This window comes from Pyrgilauda ruficollis, unplaced genomic scaffold, assembly GCF_017590135.1.
Source record: "Pyrgilauda ruficollis isolate IOZ18807 unplaced genomic scaffold, ASM1759013v1 scaffold25, whole genome shotgun sequence".
Lineage (NCBI taxonomy): Eukaryota > Metazoa > Chordata > Aves > Passeriformes > Passeridae > Pyrgilauda > Pyrgilauda ruficollis.
The window spans coordinates 10409551-10430386 of record NW_024523822.1 but is presented as its reverse complement, the minus strand read 5'-3'; the positions used below and the strand labels follow the sequence as shown (position 1 = coordinate 10430386).

The window sequence follows — 20836 nt, the reverse complement described above, 5'->3', positions numbered from 1 at the left end:
AGTATGTCTAGTTGAGGTTTCTGTTCACATGCAGTGCCCACCATTTGGTGAGTAGTAACTTGGGGGAAGAGAATGTAGGATTCACTAACTGAAGTATAACCTAAGAATTCAGGTGGACAAGACTCCCCGCATCATCGATGGAGGGAATAAGAGACATCGCTCTGAGCAGTGTAAGTTAGTGAGTCCTGATCACATTTTGAGAAAGGGCATTTACAGTAAACAAAATTTAGCTAATCTTTGTGAATATCCGAGCACAAATTGTTTGTGATATTTTTACGTGCACACTGAAATTTAGCAGAAGAGTTTAGCTTCCGGCATTAATTTCTCCTTGTGACCAAGTTGCATCCTGTTATAAAAGAACCAAAGAAAAGAGTCAGATGCAAGTGAAGTTTTTGCAAGATTCAGGGTTTTTTCAGATCACAGTTACCCTTTATGCTGCTTGTGCAGGAAAGAAATGGGTGGAAAACACAGGAAGCAAAAAAAGTTGAAAATCTTGAAAAGCTGAGTCACTGGATTTGAATTTGAATTTTGGAAAGGTTGTAATAAAGCAGACAAGACACTCTAAAGGAATATAATTATATTACATTGCACAAAGGTTTGTTTGGGTGGGTTTTTTTTAGACAAACAGTTGCAGGAGACCTTCCCAAAAATAAGTCATAGTGGGTAGGACATGTCAAATCAGGAGATAAGAGAAAGAAGGAAGGAGTTATGGTTTAGTATGGACTTCCTTACAAATAATAAGAGTTTCTTATGCAAAATGTAAAAGACAAAGAAATAAACTTGCTTTAGGGAATAAGGACATGATCCCTGAAGTAAGCATACATTGTGCATATTATCCAAGAGGCAGGTGTCTGAATTCAGAGCAGAAATCTCTGATTTCATCACAACATGATGACTTATGGTGTTACAGAGGTTTAGTAGAATTGCATTTGTACCTTTGCAATGAAACGATCATGCATCTGAAGATGTGCCAACAGAACTGAAGAAATAGATTGATCTGCTTCTCTAGGTTTATAAAATTGAGGAAAAACAATGGGTAAAATACACTGGTTTAATCTGTCATCTTTCCTGTGGTTAGTTAAGAACCATCTTGTACAGCCACAGTTGGAAAAAGAGCAATATACAGGATAGTGAGGAATGTCATAAACTGACATGGTATTTCTGCAGTAGCATGGCAAAGAACAGAGATGTTCAGTTTTGCTTTCTCTCATCTACTCTGTTGGCCAGCAGTTATAGTTCTGACTTTGTGTTCCTTCAATAGATGTTGAGTTTGAGAGCTGGAGAAAATACAACTAATATTTTGCAGTGTTTTTTTAGACAATGCATTAGTAAAGCTAACAGTTTCCAAAGACAGCTAATCCCTGTGCTTTTGTGGTTATATTTCTTGGAGTTTGGAAAAATCCCACCTAAGAACTTAGTTTCTTTGACTGAGATTATGCACCAGGAAGTAACTGACAGGTATGATGAGTTTTGTTTTTTTTCCCAGAGTACTGTGAGACTTAGGACTCCAATGCCTGAGTTGAACTGTCTCACACATATTTAGAAAGTGGACATTTTATTGGACCCTTACTGAGCCAATGAATAACAAAAAGAGCAAAGAGCACTTTGAGAGAGACTGTGATGGCTTCTTTGTTGATCCTCTGCTGAATTCCTGGTCATTCCTTTTTCTTTATTGGTTTTACTGTCTGTGGTTCACCATTTGTGTTGATCCAAGAGGAGGAGGCAGTTTGCCTTATGAAAAGGGGAGAACAGTCACTACTTATTGTTTCTCTAAAAAGCAGAATGGTCTTCAGCACACACACCTTTGGCTGCCTTCCTTGGTGTCACACGTGTGGGGCCCAAGGCTGGATGCTGATAGGCTTCATCACTGCTAATGTATTTGTGGAAAGACTGGCACTAGGATCTTGGATGTAGCTCAGTACTTAGGAGAGCATTTTTATAGTACAGGTTATGTGGAACTAGAGGATTGAACACCTTTCTTAAAGTTCTTTAGCCTTCTTTTGTTATAGAAAACCATGGGGCATGCTTGCTAGTTTTGGAAAGCTTTTACAGCTGAAGAAGGCTTGAGAGCTTTGGTTTTGAAACCTCATTACTTGTTTGTGTCTGAAAATCCATCTCATGAAAGTAGCCAGCAGACTCTTCTGAAAACTTGTGAGGTTTTGACAAGGGCACCTGACTCGTCTCACAATTGCAAAGACTTTACAGGTGCAATTACATTTAGACCATCTGGTTTTATTGACTTGAATTTTATTAAATTCCCACTGCAGAGAAGAGGAGTGTGAAAGCAAAACCCAGGTGAACAGGCATTATGGATTTTTATAGGAGTTGGAAGAAATGCCTACTGAGTATTCAGTCCTTCTGACTTTCTGAATATGGCAAAAGGTAATCATTCTTTCCGCAAATCCAGAGTGCACCTTAAACTCACCAATTCTCCAAAACCTACTGCTTTATCCATCATTACTGAAAGCTGTTGGTACCATTTTTGTTAATTTTCTCACATTGCAAATGTGGTTCATGATCCACATTGGCGGAAAGTTGTCAAAAATAAGAAATATTATTAACCGCACATCTTCATTAGCTGAGCTTTCTTTCTGCTGCTCATTATCAACCTCTAGCTTCCTTCACAAAGTGTCTGTTTTTTCAAAAGCCTATTTGTCTGCTGCTCCTGCATTTTGAGATACTTTTCAGCTTCCCCAACTTTAATTTGAAGGTTAATGCTAGTAAGAGTCCTGGAGTTAAGAAAAAGCTGAAGACTGTGTGATAGTAGAAGAGCTTTACAGCACTAGGGTATGGTAAGAAGAATGTGAAATTGGAAGCAAATGAAAGATAAGAGTAAGGTGTGATAATTAAAGGATAACTTAAATAGGATTTTATGCAGGCAGGTAGCAGTTAAAGGTTCCAGGATGAAGTGGTGAGAGTTTGTGTGTCTCAGAAGACTTTAAACTGATGGTGTCTGCATTATAATGACTTTTAGATGTCCTCAAGGTTTGCTGGATGTTCCAAATTTCAGTCCTGTTTCTTGCAAACTTATTCCTAGATTTGCTAAATTATTTTCATTTGGTAAATCACGGATGTGGATTGTGTTTCTTTCAGGGTTGTTCAAATGGAATCAGTTAATCATTAGGCTACTGAGAAACCTCTTATGATTGTATTTCTGTGATAGTTACACTAAACAAGGCACTCCATATTTAGATTTCTAGGATTATTTGCTTTGCTAGACACAGCAAAAGCATTAGCACATGATTCAGCTTCAGATTTGTGAGTTTGGGAAGACTTTCTGCAATGGCTCTCAAATTGTTGAGCTACTATGTAACACTTTAGGCTCAGTAAATGTTTCCTAACAGGAAACTTCTCTGCAGGGTTGTGGTTTAAGCCCAGCCAGTATTTGATCACTGCACAGCCACTCACTCAATCGACTTGGAAGGGTGGTAGTGTGAAAACTCGTGGGTTTGAGATCATGACAGTTTAATAGGTAAAGCAAAAGTTGCACTTGTGAGTGAAGCAAAACTAATTCATCCCTCATTTTGCAGGGGCAGGCAGATGTTCTGCCATCTCCAGAAAAGCAGATCTCCACCATCCACTAACTGTGTCTTGGGAAGACAAGTGCTGTATATGCTGAATGTCCCTCCCCTTCCTTCTTCTTTCCCCAGCTTTGCATGCTGAGTGTGACACCATATGGCCAGAGGTGTTCTTGTGGTCAGTAGGGGTCAGCTGTCATGGCTTTGTTCCCTTCGAGCTCCTTGTGCACCCCCAGCCTCCTCACTGGTGGGGCAGTATGAGATGCAGAAAAGCCCTTGACATAGTGCAGGTGCTGCTCAGCACCAGTGAGAACTTTCCTTTGTTCCCAACAGTGCCTTCAGCACAGATGCAAAACACAGCAATACCAGGTACTGTGACAGAGTTTAACTCTCTCCCAGCCCAGACCACTGCAACAGAGCAGAGTCAAACATTGATTACGGGGCAAAGATTTGTTTGAAACACTGCAAAGAGAAGGATAAAAAGGTAAAATGTTTTGTCGGTAAGTAAATACTGCAAAGTCAATTGGGAGCCTGAAGCCCTGTTGAAGCAGCAGTAGATATTCAGTGATCACTAAGAATGTAGGACCAGTTGTCTTCTCTGAGTATTTTAAATATTATTTCTGTTCCACCAGTGGTACTTTAGGCTATTTTTCCTAGGAACATCTGAGCTGTGGAATATTAAATATTTACCAAATATATATAAATGCAACTGATGTGATATTATCTTTTTGGTCCAAATGGTTTAAATAAAAGGGCTGCTTAGACAGAATCTTGTTATATACCAGTATGTTATTTAATGTGTTCAAAACCACCTGTGGGATAAATTCAGTTTTCCTAGGCACAGCATTGTAAGATGTCTTTTTGCGGGTTTGTGGGCAGCTCTGTAATTCTGAACTGGGCATGAAGTTACAGATAGGAAGGTTTAAGCATTTAAGAGTAGGATCCACAAGTCTAAAATATCCAGGAGGAAATCAGAGGAGGGGAAACAGAGTTCAAGCCTATTCTTGTGCAGAAACAGATGTAAATAGGACTTTGAGCTGTGCTACTCTTCATGCATTTATGTATGAAAGTTGTATCAGCTCTTTCCTGTGCAACACACACAAAAAGGGAACTGGCTATCCCAGTGCACACCACGATCTGCCTTCAGATCTCCCTCTGCCCAGTTTGGCAGAAGGATTCAGGAAGAAACAGTTTACGACTGCCACTAGCCCAAGAGCATACTCAGAGATGACTGTCTGAGTCTGTCATGTCAAAACTCCTGTCACAGAAAATACTAAGTAGTCATTGGCCAGGGGGAAATTACAAGAAAGTGACTATTTTAGGTTGGCAGTTTAGGTACTGAAGTGGTACTGAAATTTCAGGGTGAAGTCTCTTTGTCAATAAATACTGTAAAATCTGTTCATGCTCTTCTACATCAAATCATTAAATATCCATTGGGGTGGGCATAGGAACTTAACTGCTGTACACCACATCATCAGATGAACCTCTGACTTTGCTACCTCCTCTCCTCACTTAACAAAGGTCACTTAATTTATGCAAAGTGAAGCTGCTTTTCCAAATGAGTTTTGACCTGTTTTGTTGCTGCGTCAGGTTATGAATCTCTGTTCCATTGCACAAAGGTGATGTGTAAGACAAGACACTTTGGGAAGAGCAGATAGAAAAGTTACATTTATAGTAATGCTCTCTTACCCATCATAAGAGAAGGAACAAAGGTGACATGCTGATGGGAAGGTGAGATTTTTCCAAATCTTGTGTCCTTTGTCTAAATGGCTTTTTGGTATCCTGTGTGGTACTATTTGGTACCCTCTCACATTCCTCAGAGACAATGTTCTATCTTGCTAAATCATCACCACTGAACTGGAAGAGGCGAGGGGATGAAGATGCAAGGTGCAAGATGCAGGTTTAGGGACACACTTAAGAGACTTCTGAGTTTGCAAATCCAGGGTTATGGGAGAATTGGGAAAATGCCATAGAAACTAGTGCCTCTGAGATGGTACAGAGCAGGTCTTTCCTCTTCTGTGATGGTCTTTAGCTCATTTTTCAGTTGTCTTCGTTTTACTTTCCAACCTCTTTTTACTGGTGTATATTCTGAAACACATCCTGACAAGGTCACACCAGCCTTGTGTGAAACCCAGCACAGAAGGTCCTGACTTTCCCCTGGGCTCGGGAAGGGCTCCCATGGGGTGGGGGGATCCTAGGGGCCGGCAGAGCCGGGGCCGGCAGTGCTCGTGTGGGCAGCAGCGCCAGGGGCATGGCGGGCACAGGCCGGGCCTGCCGGGCGGGCACAGCAGGGCCGTGGGGCAGATGGAGCATCCGGTACGGAAATGAGATTTTCACCTGGATGGTGGCACACACACACACACCCCGGCTTCCCCCTCAGGCCAGAGCGCTATGTGGTGTCATTGCAGTGGCAGCGGGAAGCCGTGCTTGGATCCTGAGGGTGGTGTGTCCCAAATCCTTTGAGAAACATCTTGAGAGCAGTGTGGACCTCACCATCTCCACTGAGAAGGATGCAGCACTTGGGTCACCAGAGCACTGCACTCTGCCTTTCCCTCTGCACGGGCTGGACCCACGGGCTGGACCCACGGGCTGGACCCACGGGCTCCCCAACATGGCTGCAGGAAGCTCAGGTCACCCCTGGGCTCTGGCTGCTTCTGTGAAGAGTTCAGGTCACCCTTGGTTTCCTCAAATATGGCTGCAAAGAACTTAGTTTGCTTTTGGGCATCACAAGATGAAAAATAGCCACATTTTCAAAGCAGCTCAGCAAACTGCAAATCCCCGGGTGCAGTGGGCAGGCTGGAGTGTGTGCTATGAGAACATCCCAGACCCCCTGAAAGCCTGGCTCGCTTTGTCCAGGCAGAGTCCGGAGCAGAAAGGGCCCAAGGCCGGCGCCTGCTCCCATGCGTGTCACTGGGCTGCACGGGAGGAGGGAGGTGGAGCTCCGGGGGCAGAGGGGCAGTTCCTCTGGTGTCTGTTTAAAGAGCATGATGTGGTCTGTGTTTGGGGCCATTTGGAGAGAGCTGCTGCTCCGGGAGGAGGGGCAGTGAAGTTCGCTGAGGCAAGAGCAGCTTTCTGAGCTGAGGCCTCACTCTCACCTGCTGGCATGCCACCCCAAACCCGGGCTCGGCAGAGACTTTTGATCAAAGGGGGAAAAGTTGTGAATGCTGACCTCTCTGTGGTGGCTGATGTGTACGTGGAAGATGGAGTGGTGCAGCAGGTGGGACCAAACCTAAACCCGGAACCCTCGACTGGACTTGTGGTGCTGGATGCGACCAACAAGCTGGTGATCCCTGGGGGCATTGATACTCACACACACATGGAGTTCCCTTTCATGGGTAGCAGGTCAAAAGATGACTTCTACACTGGAACCAAGGTGGGTGCACAAGTGCACGTCTGTGTGTGCATCTGGGCTTTCTCAGTGAGGGGTGCCTGCTGGTTGTCCAGTATTATTTCTAAAAGAGAGAATAGAATGTGAATCAGGCATTGCCAGTTATTCCTGTCCCTTTGACTGGGACATTGTCATAAAGCAGTTGGGGTACTCAGAGGTCACCCCCAACCAGTATGTTATTTGGGCTCCTCCAGAAACTATTGTGATTGCGGGGATCAAGTGGGGCAGGCATTTACCCTGACTGTCAGCATGCAGACTACAACCTGCTTTGGTACATGCATCAAGCTTCATACTTTTCTGAGCAAAGGTTAACTAAAGCAACAGTTTAATTCCCCTGTGCTGTTTAACCACTTCTGTGGTAATCTGATCTTTTTCCTCTGTTAGCATGAGGGAATGAAGCCTTTTCTTCTGTCATTCACTTTGGTGCTTACTGTGTCTCTCAGTGAAAGTCCACTTCAAATACACTTTATGAAAGTACGTAATTTCTCCCAGTTTTACACTTGGAGTGTGGTTTTTTTCAGCTTTTTAGCTGATCTTATTATATTCCCTGAATATGAATAGTGTATCAATTACTCATATTAACAGTATTATGCATCATCTCCATACAGTTTCCATAAACAAAATTTTCAAGGCAATTTTCTAAGAGCTTTGTTGTGCAGACTGAAATCCTTTGTTCACAGAAAGGATTGCATTGCCCTGCTTGGCTTGTATGCTAGCCATCACCTTCACAGAGATTGTTATACCCAGTTCCTCTCACAGGAGAACTGGGGTTTACTAAAAAGCAGAAAATAAGTTTTTAAGGTTTTCTGAGTAACTCTGAGATACTTATAGGTCAGGGAAGCTGCAAAACAGAGGCTGCGTACACAAAACAGGATATCCAGATGCCACTTCAGTACCTACAAGAAAATTCTAGATCCAGCTTAGCAATGAGATGTCAAAAAGTTAGATACTATGGCTATCGTTAACCCAGGTCAAAGTGTGGAAAGTGTTCAGACCTATTCACTGAAGGTCATCCTCTGACAAATATTTTGGCAAGAAATTCAGTGAGAAAGAGTTGTATTCCAGCTATTGCAAAATATGCTACAATGATTAGCTCAGATTTACCCATTCAGTTGAATAAGTAAAGGCTGCTTGCTTTACAGATAGAGGAGGAAAAAGATGTAGGGAATAAAAAGAGACTTCAAGTGGAGTTGTGGAACCCATGACTTTTTTTTTTTTTTAAGTCTATAAATTTTCTTTAAATCCTGTTTAACAAATAAGTCAATCAGTCCTGATGAAAAATATTTGACAGTTTGAACAACTTTTCCTGGAGAAAATGTTTTGCTCAATTCATTAGAGATTACAAATACTTGTGTCACTCTCCAAACTTCTCTTTTTGCAAAATATACTGACATATTTATAATTATTCTTCTGATTTCTAAGTGAACAGAAGGAAGAAAGAGACTAATTGTCGTACAAAAAGGAAGAGTAATATAGCATGAGGGACCTGGACAGGCTGGATAGATGGGGCAAGTCCAACAATACAAGGTTTAACAAGTCCAAGTGCAGGGTGCTGCTCTTTGGCCACAACAACCCCCTGAAGCGTTACAGGCTGGGGACAGAGTGGCTGGACAGTGCCCAGGGGATGTGGGGCTGACAACAGACTGAACGTGAGCCAGGGTGTGCCCAGTGGCCAAGAAGGGCAGTGGCATCCTGGCCTCTGTCAGCACTAGTGTGTCCAGCAGGAGCAGGGAGGTCATTCCTGTACTGGGCACTGGTGAGGCCTGACACCTGGAGTGCTGTGTCCAGTCCTGAGCCCCTCAATTCAGGAAGAGCACTGAGGTTCTCAAATGCATCCAGAGAAGGGCAGCAAGGCTGCTGAAGGGTCTGGAACACAAGCCCTGTGAGGAGCAGCTGAGGGAGCTGGGGCTGTTCAGCCGGGAGGAGGCTCAGGGGAGACCTCAGGTCTCTGCAGCTCCCTGAAAGGAGGGTGCAGCCAGGTGGGGCTTGGTCCCCCAGGCAACAAGTGACAGCACAAGAGGACACAGTCTTAATCTGCACCAGGGGAAGTTTAGGCTGGACGTTAAGGAAAAATTCTTCACAGAAGGAATGATTGGGCACTGGAATGGGCTGCCTAGGGAGGTGGTGGAGTCACCGTCCCTGGAGGTGTTTTAAGGATGAGTGGATGTGTCACTTAGTGCCATGGTTTAATTGAGAAGTTGGTGCTAGGTCATAGGTTGGACTTGATCTCAAAGCTCTTTTCGAACCTAGCTAATTCTGTGATTCTCTGATCCTGTGAATTTGAGCTGTGCATGTTTTGATCTGAATTGGTTGTTGCTGTTTTGCAAAGAGACATTGTTCAGAGCAATAGACAGGATTTCTTTTGCTAATCTGGAAGAAAGCAACAATTTCAACAAAGGAATTTCTGTACTGGATCAATTTCTTTTAGTCAAAGATCTAGCATTTGAGTGACTTTTTTTCCCTCCAAAGTCAAGAGAAGTAATAATTCAGATGTCCATAAATAAGAGTGGAAATTTTTGGTTAAAAAGCAATTTTTGATAATCATTCACCTGTTAAGTAAGGTTGTAGTTTATTTTATTACTTGACAACATTATGTAGAGGATGTAAATTCCTCATTCTATTTAAAACCCTCTATACAGTTTTACTAAATGATATTCTGTTTCTAATAAAAATATACTTTTAAGCACTTCTAAAATATTTTGGCATTAGACAAGAGTTTGGGGGTTTTCATATTGTATTTTCAAACTCAATGGGGCTTTTTGTTGTTGTTGTTGTGTAGTTGCCCCTTAATACTTGCCTGTCACTCAGGCTTGTTTTTTCCACTACCTAGACTCTGAGGAAGCAAGTCTCAAGTTGACTTTTCTAGTGCTCTTCTTCCTCAGTGATTCCACACACTTGAGGAAACTCACTGATGCATAAACACTACAGACACATCTCCAATTCTTTGATAAGTTTTCGTACATGAAGAGAAACTTCTCCTCCAGTGTCAGAATTTCACTTGCATTCTCAAAGCAAATTAAATTAATCTCCATAATAATATTTTGAGTCTGGACTTTACTCAGTGGAACTCCTCAGTGGCTTTTGGCTTTTCAGTGTATCCAGATTAATTGATGTAAGGGAATTGGAGAGGGTAGGAGGAAATTTGCATTCTTTCTGATTGCTAAATATTAACTTTATTCTTTTCAGGCAGCTATAGCAGGAGGAACCACTATGATCATCGACTTTGCCATCCCTCAGAAAGGTTGTTCTCTTACTGAAGCCTTTGATACATGGAAAAGCTGGGCAGACCCTAAAGTCTGCTGTGATTATTCATTGCACGTGGCAGTTACCTGGTGGAGCAACAAGGTAGACACAAGAGCTGATTTTAAATTCCGTAAATCTGTGCCACACCTGCTTGGAATCAGTCTTCCATGCTAAATATTGCTTGCTGGTTAGTGGTTTTGTGATTAAAAACAATATTTGAAATAGCCCACACCCTTCTGAGAGTATATGTATTTGAAAGAAGTCTGCAGATAGCCTGTATCTCTGGATAATACTGCACAGAGTTAAAGGTAGGGATTGTACGAGACCAAGACCAGGCAGGTCTGATGGGGAAAGAGGTGTTTACAATAATTTTGACTTTTGTTGCTTGAACACTTGATATTTTGTGCTTCAGATGAGTTTTGGTGGTTTTAGTTGTTTTTTTTATAAGTGTATACATAAAAAATATGGTACTTGACTTCATTTGTAGAGGAAGACTTCCTGGATGGCTGCAGTAAAACCTGTTTAAAGTAAAGCAGGACTGTAGCCAATAGTACATTGAATGTGAACTAATCTAAAAAAATCATTTTTTGAATTTACATATCTGAGAATCACCTTTGCTGAGTGAATGTTTGCTGACAGCCTGAAAGATTTACTGAGAAATTAATTTTTCAGGTGCTTGATATCTATGGGAATGAGACCCATGATTTACAAGATGACTTTGGATTCTCAGAGAGCTATGCATCAGTACACAGATATATTAAGTAAATTCCTATTTTATATATGAGTACCTCTAATTTTTAAATTCTAGAATATATTCACCAAAGCATTCACTCTGCAAACACATCTTTGGTATTCTGTGTACTGAATGCTAAAATAGGCTGACCACAACTTCTAACTTAAGGCAAAGTCATGAAATAAATTCTCCAATGAAATCTGAGTAATGTGCATTTGAAAGAGCCTCAGCAGACAATAGTGGAATTGTATTGACAAATCAAATAAAAATAGGGAGATGTAAATCAATGAAATGTTCTAGTTTATATTAAGAATGTAACTGTTTTTAAAGGCCAAGATTAAAAGAAATAGGTTGGGCATTTTGTAGTAGTAAAAGGCCTGGGTTAAAAAGACTGATATGTCATACCCATCTGATCAGCTCTCATCTCACACGGATTTGAACTATTAATTAAAAGCATACATACTTTACAATGCCTTCTGTTAGTTGTAGTAAACTGTGAAAAGGATAAATGACATGCCTCTATATTTGTGCCAGAGCAGGGCCTTGATAACTCCCACTCATGATGTGCTTCATCCCTCCTCTGGATAACTAAAAAAAATTCCTTGAGTTTTTTATATATCTTACCCTTCTTGGGCAGACTCAACTGGTTTATTAGAGAGAAGATGAAAAATAATATCTTACTTCTTGAAAGGAATTAATCCCATGGAAATTGTAATAGAATTATAGATACATATAAATTACTGTAACCATCCTTTTACTGGGAAGGGAGAGCCAAAGTTATGTAATATATGTTTCTAGCTAACCAGTTGTGCAAGAAGCCTTAAGACTAAAATATGTGTCTTTGTTTCTTTGTGATGAAATGTTTTGCTGAACCTCTAGCAGAACCAGGGAATCCTAACAAGCAGTGAATAAAGAATTAAAAAAAAAAAAAAAAAAAAAAAAAAAGGCAGGCCTGCACATAGCATTTTGGAGATGTTTTGTTTGACAACAAAATGTTTCAAAAGGCTGTGTGTGTTGTTTAAAGTCAGGACAAAGCTCTAAAAGATGAAATCTTTTCTGTCACTGTGTTGTTTGCTACAAGCTGCGTCCCATTGCAATCCAATTTTGAAAATTGGTTTTGCATAAATGTCCATGTTGTGTGAGTTGGACACTCGACCGTAATATTGGAATGAGTGTTTTCAACATCAGGAGGTTTATTTGAAATAAAATTGTGCCTCATTACCTTTTGTAAAAATCATTCTATCCTACAATTAGCTTGTACTTCCAATATTTGCACTGCAGTGTTACCCTTTTATATACTTTGAGAATCAATTTGATACAAGAAGAATAGTCTAAACCAGTCTTTAAATATGTGACTTGGGCTATTTGTACTGAACATACATTTGATGGGTGAGTAAAGGTTCACCCTTCATACATACAATTTCCTTATACAAAATTATTAATATGTATAATATAATTGCTGTATTTTTCAGGTGAAGCAAGAAATGGAAAGTCTTGTTCAAAACAAAGGTGTCAACTCCTTCAAGATGTTTATGGCCTATAAAGATATATACATGGTCAATGATGAGGAGCTATATGAAGCCTTTTCCTGCTGTAAGGAACTTGGGGCAGTTGCTCAAGTCCATGCGGAGAATGGGGAGCTAATTGCACAGGTGCACATTTGACATTCTGTCCATCAAAGTCAGGAATATAGATGGTCCTAGCCCTAGGTCTCTCCAGACATAGTCAGCTCATGTAACAGGAGCAGATCCAGAAGTATGGAGAAAGCTTCACTGACTGGGCACAGCAGTCTGAACATCCCTCTATGCATAGTTCGCTTCACCTCATACTTGCCACTGTCACCTTAGTGCTGCGTGGGGGCACTGAGAGCTCTGGGCCCCTGAGGGTATAACTACTCTGGTAATACTCGACATCAGTGGTGACTACAGTGGCTGTAATAAAATAGTTTCTTCAACTATTCCATGGGGCAGCGCTTTGACTCTGCCCCATGTCAGATAAGGGAAAGTAATTCATCGCTAAATAATCTCAAATCAGCAGACCTTAAATTCCTGGAACAGTGTAGCTACAAAACCTTTTTGCCTCTTAAAGCCTCTTTGTCTCTTGGAGTTTTCAGAGGTTCTGGATATGCATCTTTGTGCTTAGTAAGAATTTTTCCTTTTTTTCTCTCAGTGAGGGTTAGTAGCATCATGGGACATCATTTGCCATGATATTTAAGTGTACATATTGAGAGAGGGGTAGGGTTTTCAAGAGCAGTGATTTAATCCTGCAAGTCAGTGAAGTGTATTCTCTGAATTTACTTAAATATTCTGACACCTGAGTTTATTGAGAGATATATTAGATTTCAGATAAAACTACAGTAACTCCTTTTGGAAAAAAATCACAACTGCCTAGTTATTTTTTTCCCTTGAACAGGCTGCAATGGCTGCTTCAGAGTCCACTTTACTGGCAGCATGCTCATGACAACATAGATACATTTTAACTGACTCTTGCATGGCTTTTGTGTGGTCTTCAGGGCGCAAAGAAAATGCTGGCAATGGGAATAACCGGCCCTGAGGGTCACGAACTGTGTCGTCCTGAGGAAGTGGAAGCTGAAGCTACACAAAGAGCGATTACCATAGCAAATGCTGTGAACTGCCCCCTTTATGTAGTCCACGTAATGAGTAAATCTTCAGCAAAGGTGATAAGTAATGCACGAAGGGAAGGTAAAAGTCCTGATTCTTTTGTGCTTGGACAATGGCACTGGGGGAAGGGTCAAGGAAAACCAAACACAGCATTAGCGTCTTAATTTCATGGGTGTTATAAGCCTTAGATCATGGGTGAATTTCTAAATTTTGTGTGTGTCTGTCTGTCTGTCTGTTTGTCTGTATATTGTTGGGCTCAAGGGGAGCAGTGTGTAAGAGCAGCAACTAGAATTGAGACCTTCCCTTCTCCCCAGAGCAAACTCTTTTCTCTTCGTAATGTACCTCCAAGGTGAAAGTGATGGCCAGGACAGCATTATTTCATTAAAAATTATGTGACCGGTTCAAGACAATAAATAATCTACTGTTCTTTTCTCTCAAGTTTGTCTGCAAGACTTTACCAAATATCTTGATGAGAAATTCTATAAAAGAGACCACACCATATTTTTACAGGCAGTGCCATGACTCCTATTTACTGGGCATTTAACAGTCATGGTGGAGATGACAGTGTCTGAAAGCCTTGATTCCCACCAGTGCTGAGCTGTTCAGGTTTGCACTGCAGTGTTCACAAATACCTCTGGTCAGCCAAGGGGGCCTGATTTTCCTGACCATCTGTTAGGTAGACTAGAAGCAGCCTGAAGGCCGTAGGTATTCAGGAAGTTTTATCTCCTCATCTGTAAATTAATCCAGAGCAGCACGTGGAACAACAGCACTGTGAGGAGACATTATCAAGGTGGAAGGAGCAGGACAGGAGCCCAAGATTTGGAGGACTTAAAATTATGTGTCCTCATTATCTTTTTGAATCTTTTTTGCTATGTTTTTACATATTTGCATTTACAGCTTGTTTTCACCTGACTTGGTATGAATTTCATATAGACATCAGTTTCACTATTTCTTGTGTTTAGATGATGCCTACACAGGGGGCACAGATTATTAATATTAAAATGTACAGTATGAGATCATAATAAAACAAAGCAGTGTGATGTCATTATACTAATAGAGATGGATATGTTTATGCACAATATGTATGACCATGACTTCTAGTAAGATTTAGCAGTAATTCAAGTTTGTAAAAGAATTTACCAGAATATATTTTATTGGCACATTTTCTACTGTGCTATATTGGATTCCTCCACTAGATGCCAGTGCTGCCAGGAATGTGGATTATGTCCATTGGTTGGTTGTACATTCAAAGGCATTGTGTGAACATTAACTACAAGTTATGACAACAGTTAAAATACCCAGATAAAAGATGAAAAACTGGCTGTGAAGACCTAAGCCGGTGTTTTATAATACACTGTTCAGGTAAAGAATTTTGTGCTGACAGTAAATACTGTGAAACATTGATTAGGCACGTGTTGTAAGATGTCTGCAGTGCCAGTTTGATTACTGAGGATAGACGTATGCTTTTCCAATATGTATTAAGAAAAAATTGGGAGAATTGATGCACATTGTGGTGCAAATTGCATTTTATAGCCTCCTGGGCTGCTGCAGTAAGACTCACCAATGCTTTCCTTTGTGCACAGCAACATATAACATATTTTCATGAGTCATATTGATCTGCACAGAAGTATACTCTTTAGAAAAAAGAAATTGAAGATTGATTGAGAAATTTCAAAAGATAACTACAGTGCCACAAAGGAAGTTACAAGTATTGTAGTTTTTAATGAGATTGATCTGTATGAATTTTGGTAATTGGAAATTCACTACTGTTGGTTTTAGTAGAAGTAATTTTTCATTTTTTAGTAAAGAGTGGTAATAAAAAGCAAGGATTTCCAGACCAAAAAAACCCTACATTCTAAAAGTATTATATGAATGACATAAATAAAACTGAAATATTCTGATGAAAGATATTAAATTTGGACAGGTTAGAAACCGCTCTAATGTGAAAGTTGTGTAAACTCTTAAATACTGGAAGCTTCTCAAGCATTTGATTTGAAATATTCACTCCAAAAGCAGTTTATGCATCTTTTCAAGATCATTTCTCCATGTCTTGATGCTAGCTTCCTGCTATTCACAATTGTGAAACTTTTCATGTTGTTTTTCAAGCACTTAGCATGAAATAAAAAGTGTGTGTGCATATTCATCTCTGCCCATGTCAGAGGAAGACTGATATCCCTTCCAATTCCATCACTGACCTCAGAAGGGGAAAAACAGATCTTCAGTGAGTGAAATCTATTTTCTGTTTGACAGTGTGATACCAAAATTGAATTGCAATTGCATTGCTTCCCAAATTCTATGGGATAGTGATTTTCCTAGTCAAAAATGTAAGTCATAGCCCAACTCTTCCTTTTCACTCATTTAGCTATACAAGGTGAGAGCTAATATTATAGGCTGAAGGCCTGATAGAGCTTGCTCTAGACAGTAGGCATAATTCTGTTGTCTTCAGTGAGCTATGGCTCAGACCTTGAAGGTTAAAATCAGTCATACACACTGTAAAGGAACAGCAGTTCTTATTCTAGATTAAGCAAACTTTAAGAGAATGAGGTAAGCAAAAGTCTTTCCTTCTCTCTCCCATGCCAGAGTTCACCATCTATGTCTGCTCTGATCTCCAGCAACAACACTCAAGGAAGGAAACCTCCAGATTATAGCAGCATGTTTTTCATGTACATCTGTAATAGCTGCTGAATATCCAACAGGGAATCCAAAATTCCACATTGTGACCATGTTGGAGAGGAACAGGCTAACTCATGTCCCCCCATCCTGTTATTTTTGAGGGGTCCTACCCGCCTGTTTGCCAAAAGCAATGGCTCATCAGTTCTCCACTGAGAGGATCAAACACAGCACCTCTGTGAGAGCAGCAGTGTGTGACAGCACCTCTATCCTTGCTTGTCTCGGTGGGCTGTTTCTTCATCCCTGTGCAAAATATGGCCTTCAGTATGGACAGAGTAGGTAGAGGAACTGTATTCTTCTACAGAAGGGCAGTTTGATATATTTGTGTGTATGACACTCTCATTGCCATAAGTGGGAAGACAAAAGGGATTATCTTCTTGCTATTGTGTAAAATCTTCCCCCCAGTGAGAATAAAAGGCTGTAGAGCTCTCATGTCAGGCAATGCAGCTCCTTCTCCTTATTAGGATTACCTGATGTGAACTTAAGGAGTTGCCTTGTCATGCACTCCTGCCACCAGAAATGCTGTGGAGAGAGCAAGGCTAATAAAATGTGATTTAAGAGTACATGATTTGCACCGTCTCCCCCTAAAAAATGCTTTCAATCTAAGCTAAATCTCAGCTAAAGCTGGAGACCATAGAATAGTGTCCCTTCCAATAAGGTCCCTTCCAGCCCATAGTGCTTTTGGTTGGAAGGGACCTTAAGGATCATCCAGTGTGATGATTAAAAATCATGTCCCTTTCCTCATTTAATGTGATGCTACTGCCAGGAAATGGGACTTTCTAGTGGAAACCTGGAGAGCACAATCTTACTGAAAAAGTAATTTTTTTTTTATAAAAGTTTCTTCTTTTTAAAAAAGTGCATAGAAAAAGTATGTCCTTGGCCAGATTCTAAAAAGCTTATTAAGGCTTACAGAATTGCTTCCTACCAACAGTCATGGGTTATGTCTCTTCTTAGTGAGAGAAAAGGCATGTCCATTGCTGAGGGAATACAAGCTCTCAAGCTGATTCTGAGCACAGGAATGCAACTAAAAATGTCAACTTTTTAGCTGTCTCATGCAGGACAACTCAGGTCCAGGCTGTATATAGCCTAATGGATGCAATGCTATCCCTGATTCAGTAAACCCTGCCTTGCAGTTCTGCTCCTTTCAGAGCATAGCTTGTGAGGATCTTTGCCCCATATGACCTTAAGTGCTTCTAAAACTTCTACAAGAATAAGAACATATGGACCAGTTTTTCAAATCTGTAAATGTTTTTGTTGGTGTTTATCAGTATTTCAACTCTTTTTGAGTTCCGGTAGGTGGTACAAAAATAGCAATTGAACTCTCTTCTTTTTGATAAAGTAATCTATTAAAAATAGCTCTGGCTAGCCAGTTAGGCCATCTGATGAAACGTCACCAAATGCACAGCTGTTTACCAGATGCTCAGAGGTGTCAGGAAGACCACTTAGTGTTCCTTTTTTTAATTGAATGCTGGAAAATATAACAATTTGAAAGATATGATTTATTACTGCATTACTTCACTTTTATGCCTATAGGCAGAAGTCAATCAAGCTAGAAGAACCTTAATGCAGAATTTCCTTGTTGCCAGTTCAGCTGAAAGAGCCTTAGTGCAGAATTTTGTTTTTACTAGTTTTAAAGCAGAATCTTGATATTACTGTATCCTTCAGGCTGGCTTGTCATGGCCCAAGTGAAATGCAAGAAATTGCACATTCAGCAGAACTGTCCAGAGGTAGTCTGTTGAAACTGCAGTGCTCAGACTCAAAATCACTTGAGGGAATAACTTCTACTCCTCCCCACTCATGGGAACAAAGGAAGCTGGTCAGCTCAAACTCTGACTGCAGAAATACTGTCATCAGCTATGGTACATGAGCTAGAATCAGTTCAGCATATCCAACTGTGAGCTTGGAAACTTCTTTTCATTTTCATGTTGTGAAACTATGATGAGAAAATTCTTTTCCTATTATTCTCTGAAGTATTTATTAAGAAAAAAATATTATTTTCCTGCAATTTTAATTTTAATAATTTGTAGCTATGTTTTAATGATTCATAGCTGAGGTTTACTTTGGATGAAAGCTTCTTTAGCTTGTTTAAATGCAGTAAAAGAGACACAAAACACACTTCCCCTCCCTCCCCTTTCTTGTGGCTTTGAAAATAAAAAATCTGCCAAACAACTAATAGGTAAATATGACAGATTGGTTGCATATACCAGACCTTCTCTATATACATCTAGATTGGTGGCAGCCTACCCTAAAATACAATATTTGGAGTTGGCCAGGGAAGGCCAAGGGTTCCTGCAAAAGGCAGGGAAGACCTCGATCAGGAACCCTCAGGATCAGGTTTCATCCTGATTTCATCCATTCTCTTGGTTTTATCCATGTCTGTTCTCTAGGTTTCCCCATTCAGCTCTGAATTAAGAAAACACTAATCTGCTCAAATCTCCTCATCAGTGAGTGGTCATATCACTGTTCTGAAATATCATATCAGTCATATCACTGAGTTCTGAAAATAAGATGTAAAAAAACCAGTAAATAACTGCCAAAATCGTGTTTTCAAGTCTAAAGAATGGTGGTCTCCCTCTGAGCTCAAGTATTAATCTATAATATATGTAGCTAAGTGGGACTGAGGACTTAGAATGCTCCAAGCCAAAGCATCAATATGAGACAAGCACATTGAGAATGTCAGAGTACACTGAGGTGATGGTAACAAATTAGTAATTTAGGTTGTGGACAAAGTTGCACTAGGTAGTATTTGGAATAAATGTACAATACAGTAATACCAAATCAGACTGTGACACCACAGAGAGATAAAATTATATGAGGCCTTTTAGCAAATCTAGCACCAAAGCTTTCAGGAATGGCACTAGTGCAATGAGAAATGTATTTTGAAAATAATTGAATCCTCAGTAGGATGCCAGTGCAGGAGTTACAATGCAGTAGCTCACAGAAGTAGCAGTCTAATGTACAGAGAGAGATCTGCAAAGCCTTGCTTTTTGTATTCCACAGTACCATGACTGCATGACTTACACTCAGAAAGTCAGAGAAAGGTCACAGTGTTGTACCACCAAGCAATCACCAGCTGTGGCCTTGCTGGGGCAATGCAGTGATGGTTCCAATAAAAACTGTGCCTGGAGTGAAATCTGGCATCCAATGCAAAATACCCACTGTCCGTAGGGATCAGGGGAGAGAGAAGGCTGTTGTTGGGACCCAGCAGAGGCTGCGTTTAACCAGCGCCAAGTTGTCTCTGAGTGGGTGTGGGAGGTCCCAGCTCATTCTGGTTTAGTGACCTTTGCAGTTGGAGGCATTTCCACCTGTCAGCTGCAGAACTGCAAAGTGTCTGGAGCACTCGCTCAGGGAGTGAAACATCTTTTTCTGATGAGTTTCAAATCCACGTTTCCCAGGAGAAAAAAAGTAGTTAAATATGCTAGTTCTGTCCAAAGGCTAACAGCCAGTCTAGGTTGGTGTCCTCTTCTGAGGAAAATAGGATACTGTGCAGCGAAGGATAAAATATTAACATATGGGGGATAACTTTTACAATTAAGTTATTTATAGTTTTTGATTTGGGAAATCTTTCTGTACTTTCTGGTTTATGTCTCCTGCCATATTGTTCTTCTTGGCATAATTGTAGCCTGACAATTAAAAGTGCCACCTTGCAAAGTCTGTGTGCTGTATATATTAACTGACACTGTTATGTAGTCAGTAATTTCAGAGCACCAAACAGGTACTACCAAGTAAATGAATCTTAAACATAATTAATGCAACTGAGGACTGCTTTCTTTTTGAAATCTCAATCACATTCCTAGTAAACAATGTGTAAAAGTCATTATAGTATATCTATCAACAATTTAATTAAAAAACTTCCCCAAGCAATGTTCTTAGGAGAAAATATATTGGGAAATCACTAGCAGAAAATTCAGAACAAAGATGCTGTGTTATAGCTTAGTTTATTATGTCCTTCCATATGTAGGTGCTTAATTTGAAACACTCATTCAAATTTAAATTCATTGCCACCAAAAAGATCCTTCACAGAGAAAATAAAAGTTATGCATTGTTATGTTGTTTGATGATGATACCTTTGCTTTACATTTTTCAGGAAAGGTGGTTTATGGGGAGCCTATTGCTGCAAGTCTTGGCACTGATGGCACCAACTACTGGAATAAAGACTGGGCTCATGCTGCAGCATATGTGATGGGACCCCCACTGAGACCAGATCCATCTACTCCTGGTTTCCTCATGAACCTACTGGCCAAGTGAGCAGATGAATAAACAGTGACCACTGATACCAAAATGCACAGCAGGTTTTGTCAAGAGTACCTAATAGCAGGCTGATGCTCTGGAGATTTTCTAAGTACAGAGTGTTACATTATCAGAAAGGAGAAATGGAGGGTGAAATCACAGATGAAAAGAATTTCTCTTTTCATATTTTATTTCTCGGAACTCTTACAGCCTACTGTCCACATATAATTTCATTCAATAAGCCTTGCCTTGCTCATACCACAGCAAAAATTGTAACATGACCAGGAAGACAGGCTGTAAGTCAGTGGGAAATATGTAAAAGGTGAGGTCACAGCTAGATTTTTCTGGGGTTTGCTGTCAGCTGCCTTTTTCACTTGAAATTCAAATGCTGCATAAAACTAAGCCTGCTAACTTCTGAAGGTACATGTAAGAT

General features: G+C 40.4%; 1 protein-coding gene across 1 annotated transcript in view; it reads left to right on the top strand.

The window, feature by feature from the left end:
* The first annotated feature begins 6621 nt into the window (after positions 1 to 6621).
* Positions 6622 to 20836, top strand: part of DPYS (dihydropyrimidinase) — a 30345-nt gene continuing 16130 nt past the window's right edge. The window contains exons 1-5 of the mRNA XM_041470733.1: positions 6622 to 6891; positions 10093 to 10251; positions 12355 to 12534; positions 13395 to 13584; positions 20261 to 20417. Of these exons, the coding sequence (XP_041326667.1) occupies positions 6622 to 6891; positions 10093 to 10251; positions 12355 to 12534; positions 13395 to 13584; positions 20261 to 20417 (956 nt within the window). The remainder of the gene's footprint in view (positions 6892 to 10092; positions 10252 to 12354; positions 12535 to 13394; positions 13585 to 20260; positions 20418 to 20836) is intronic.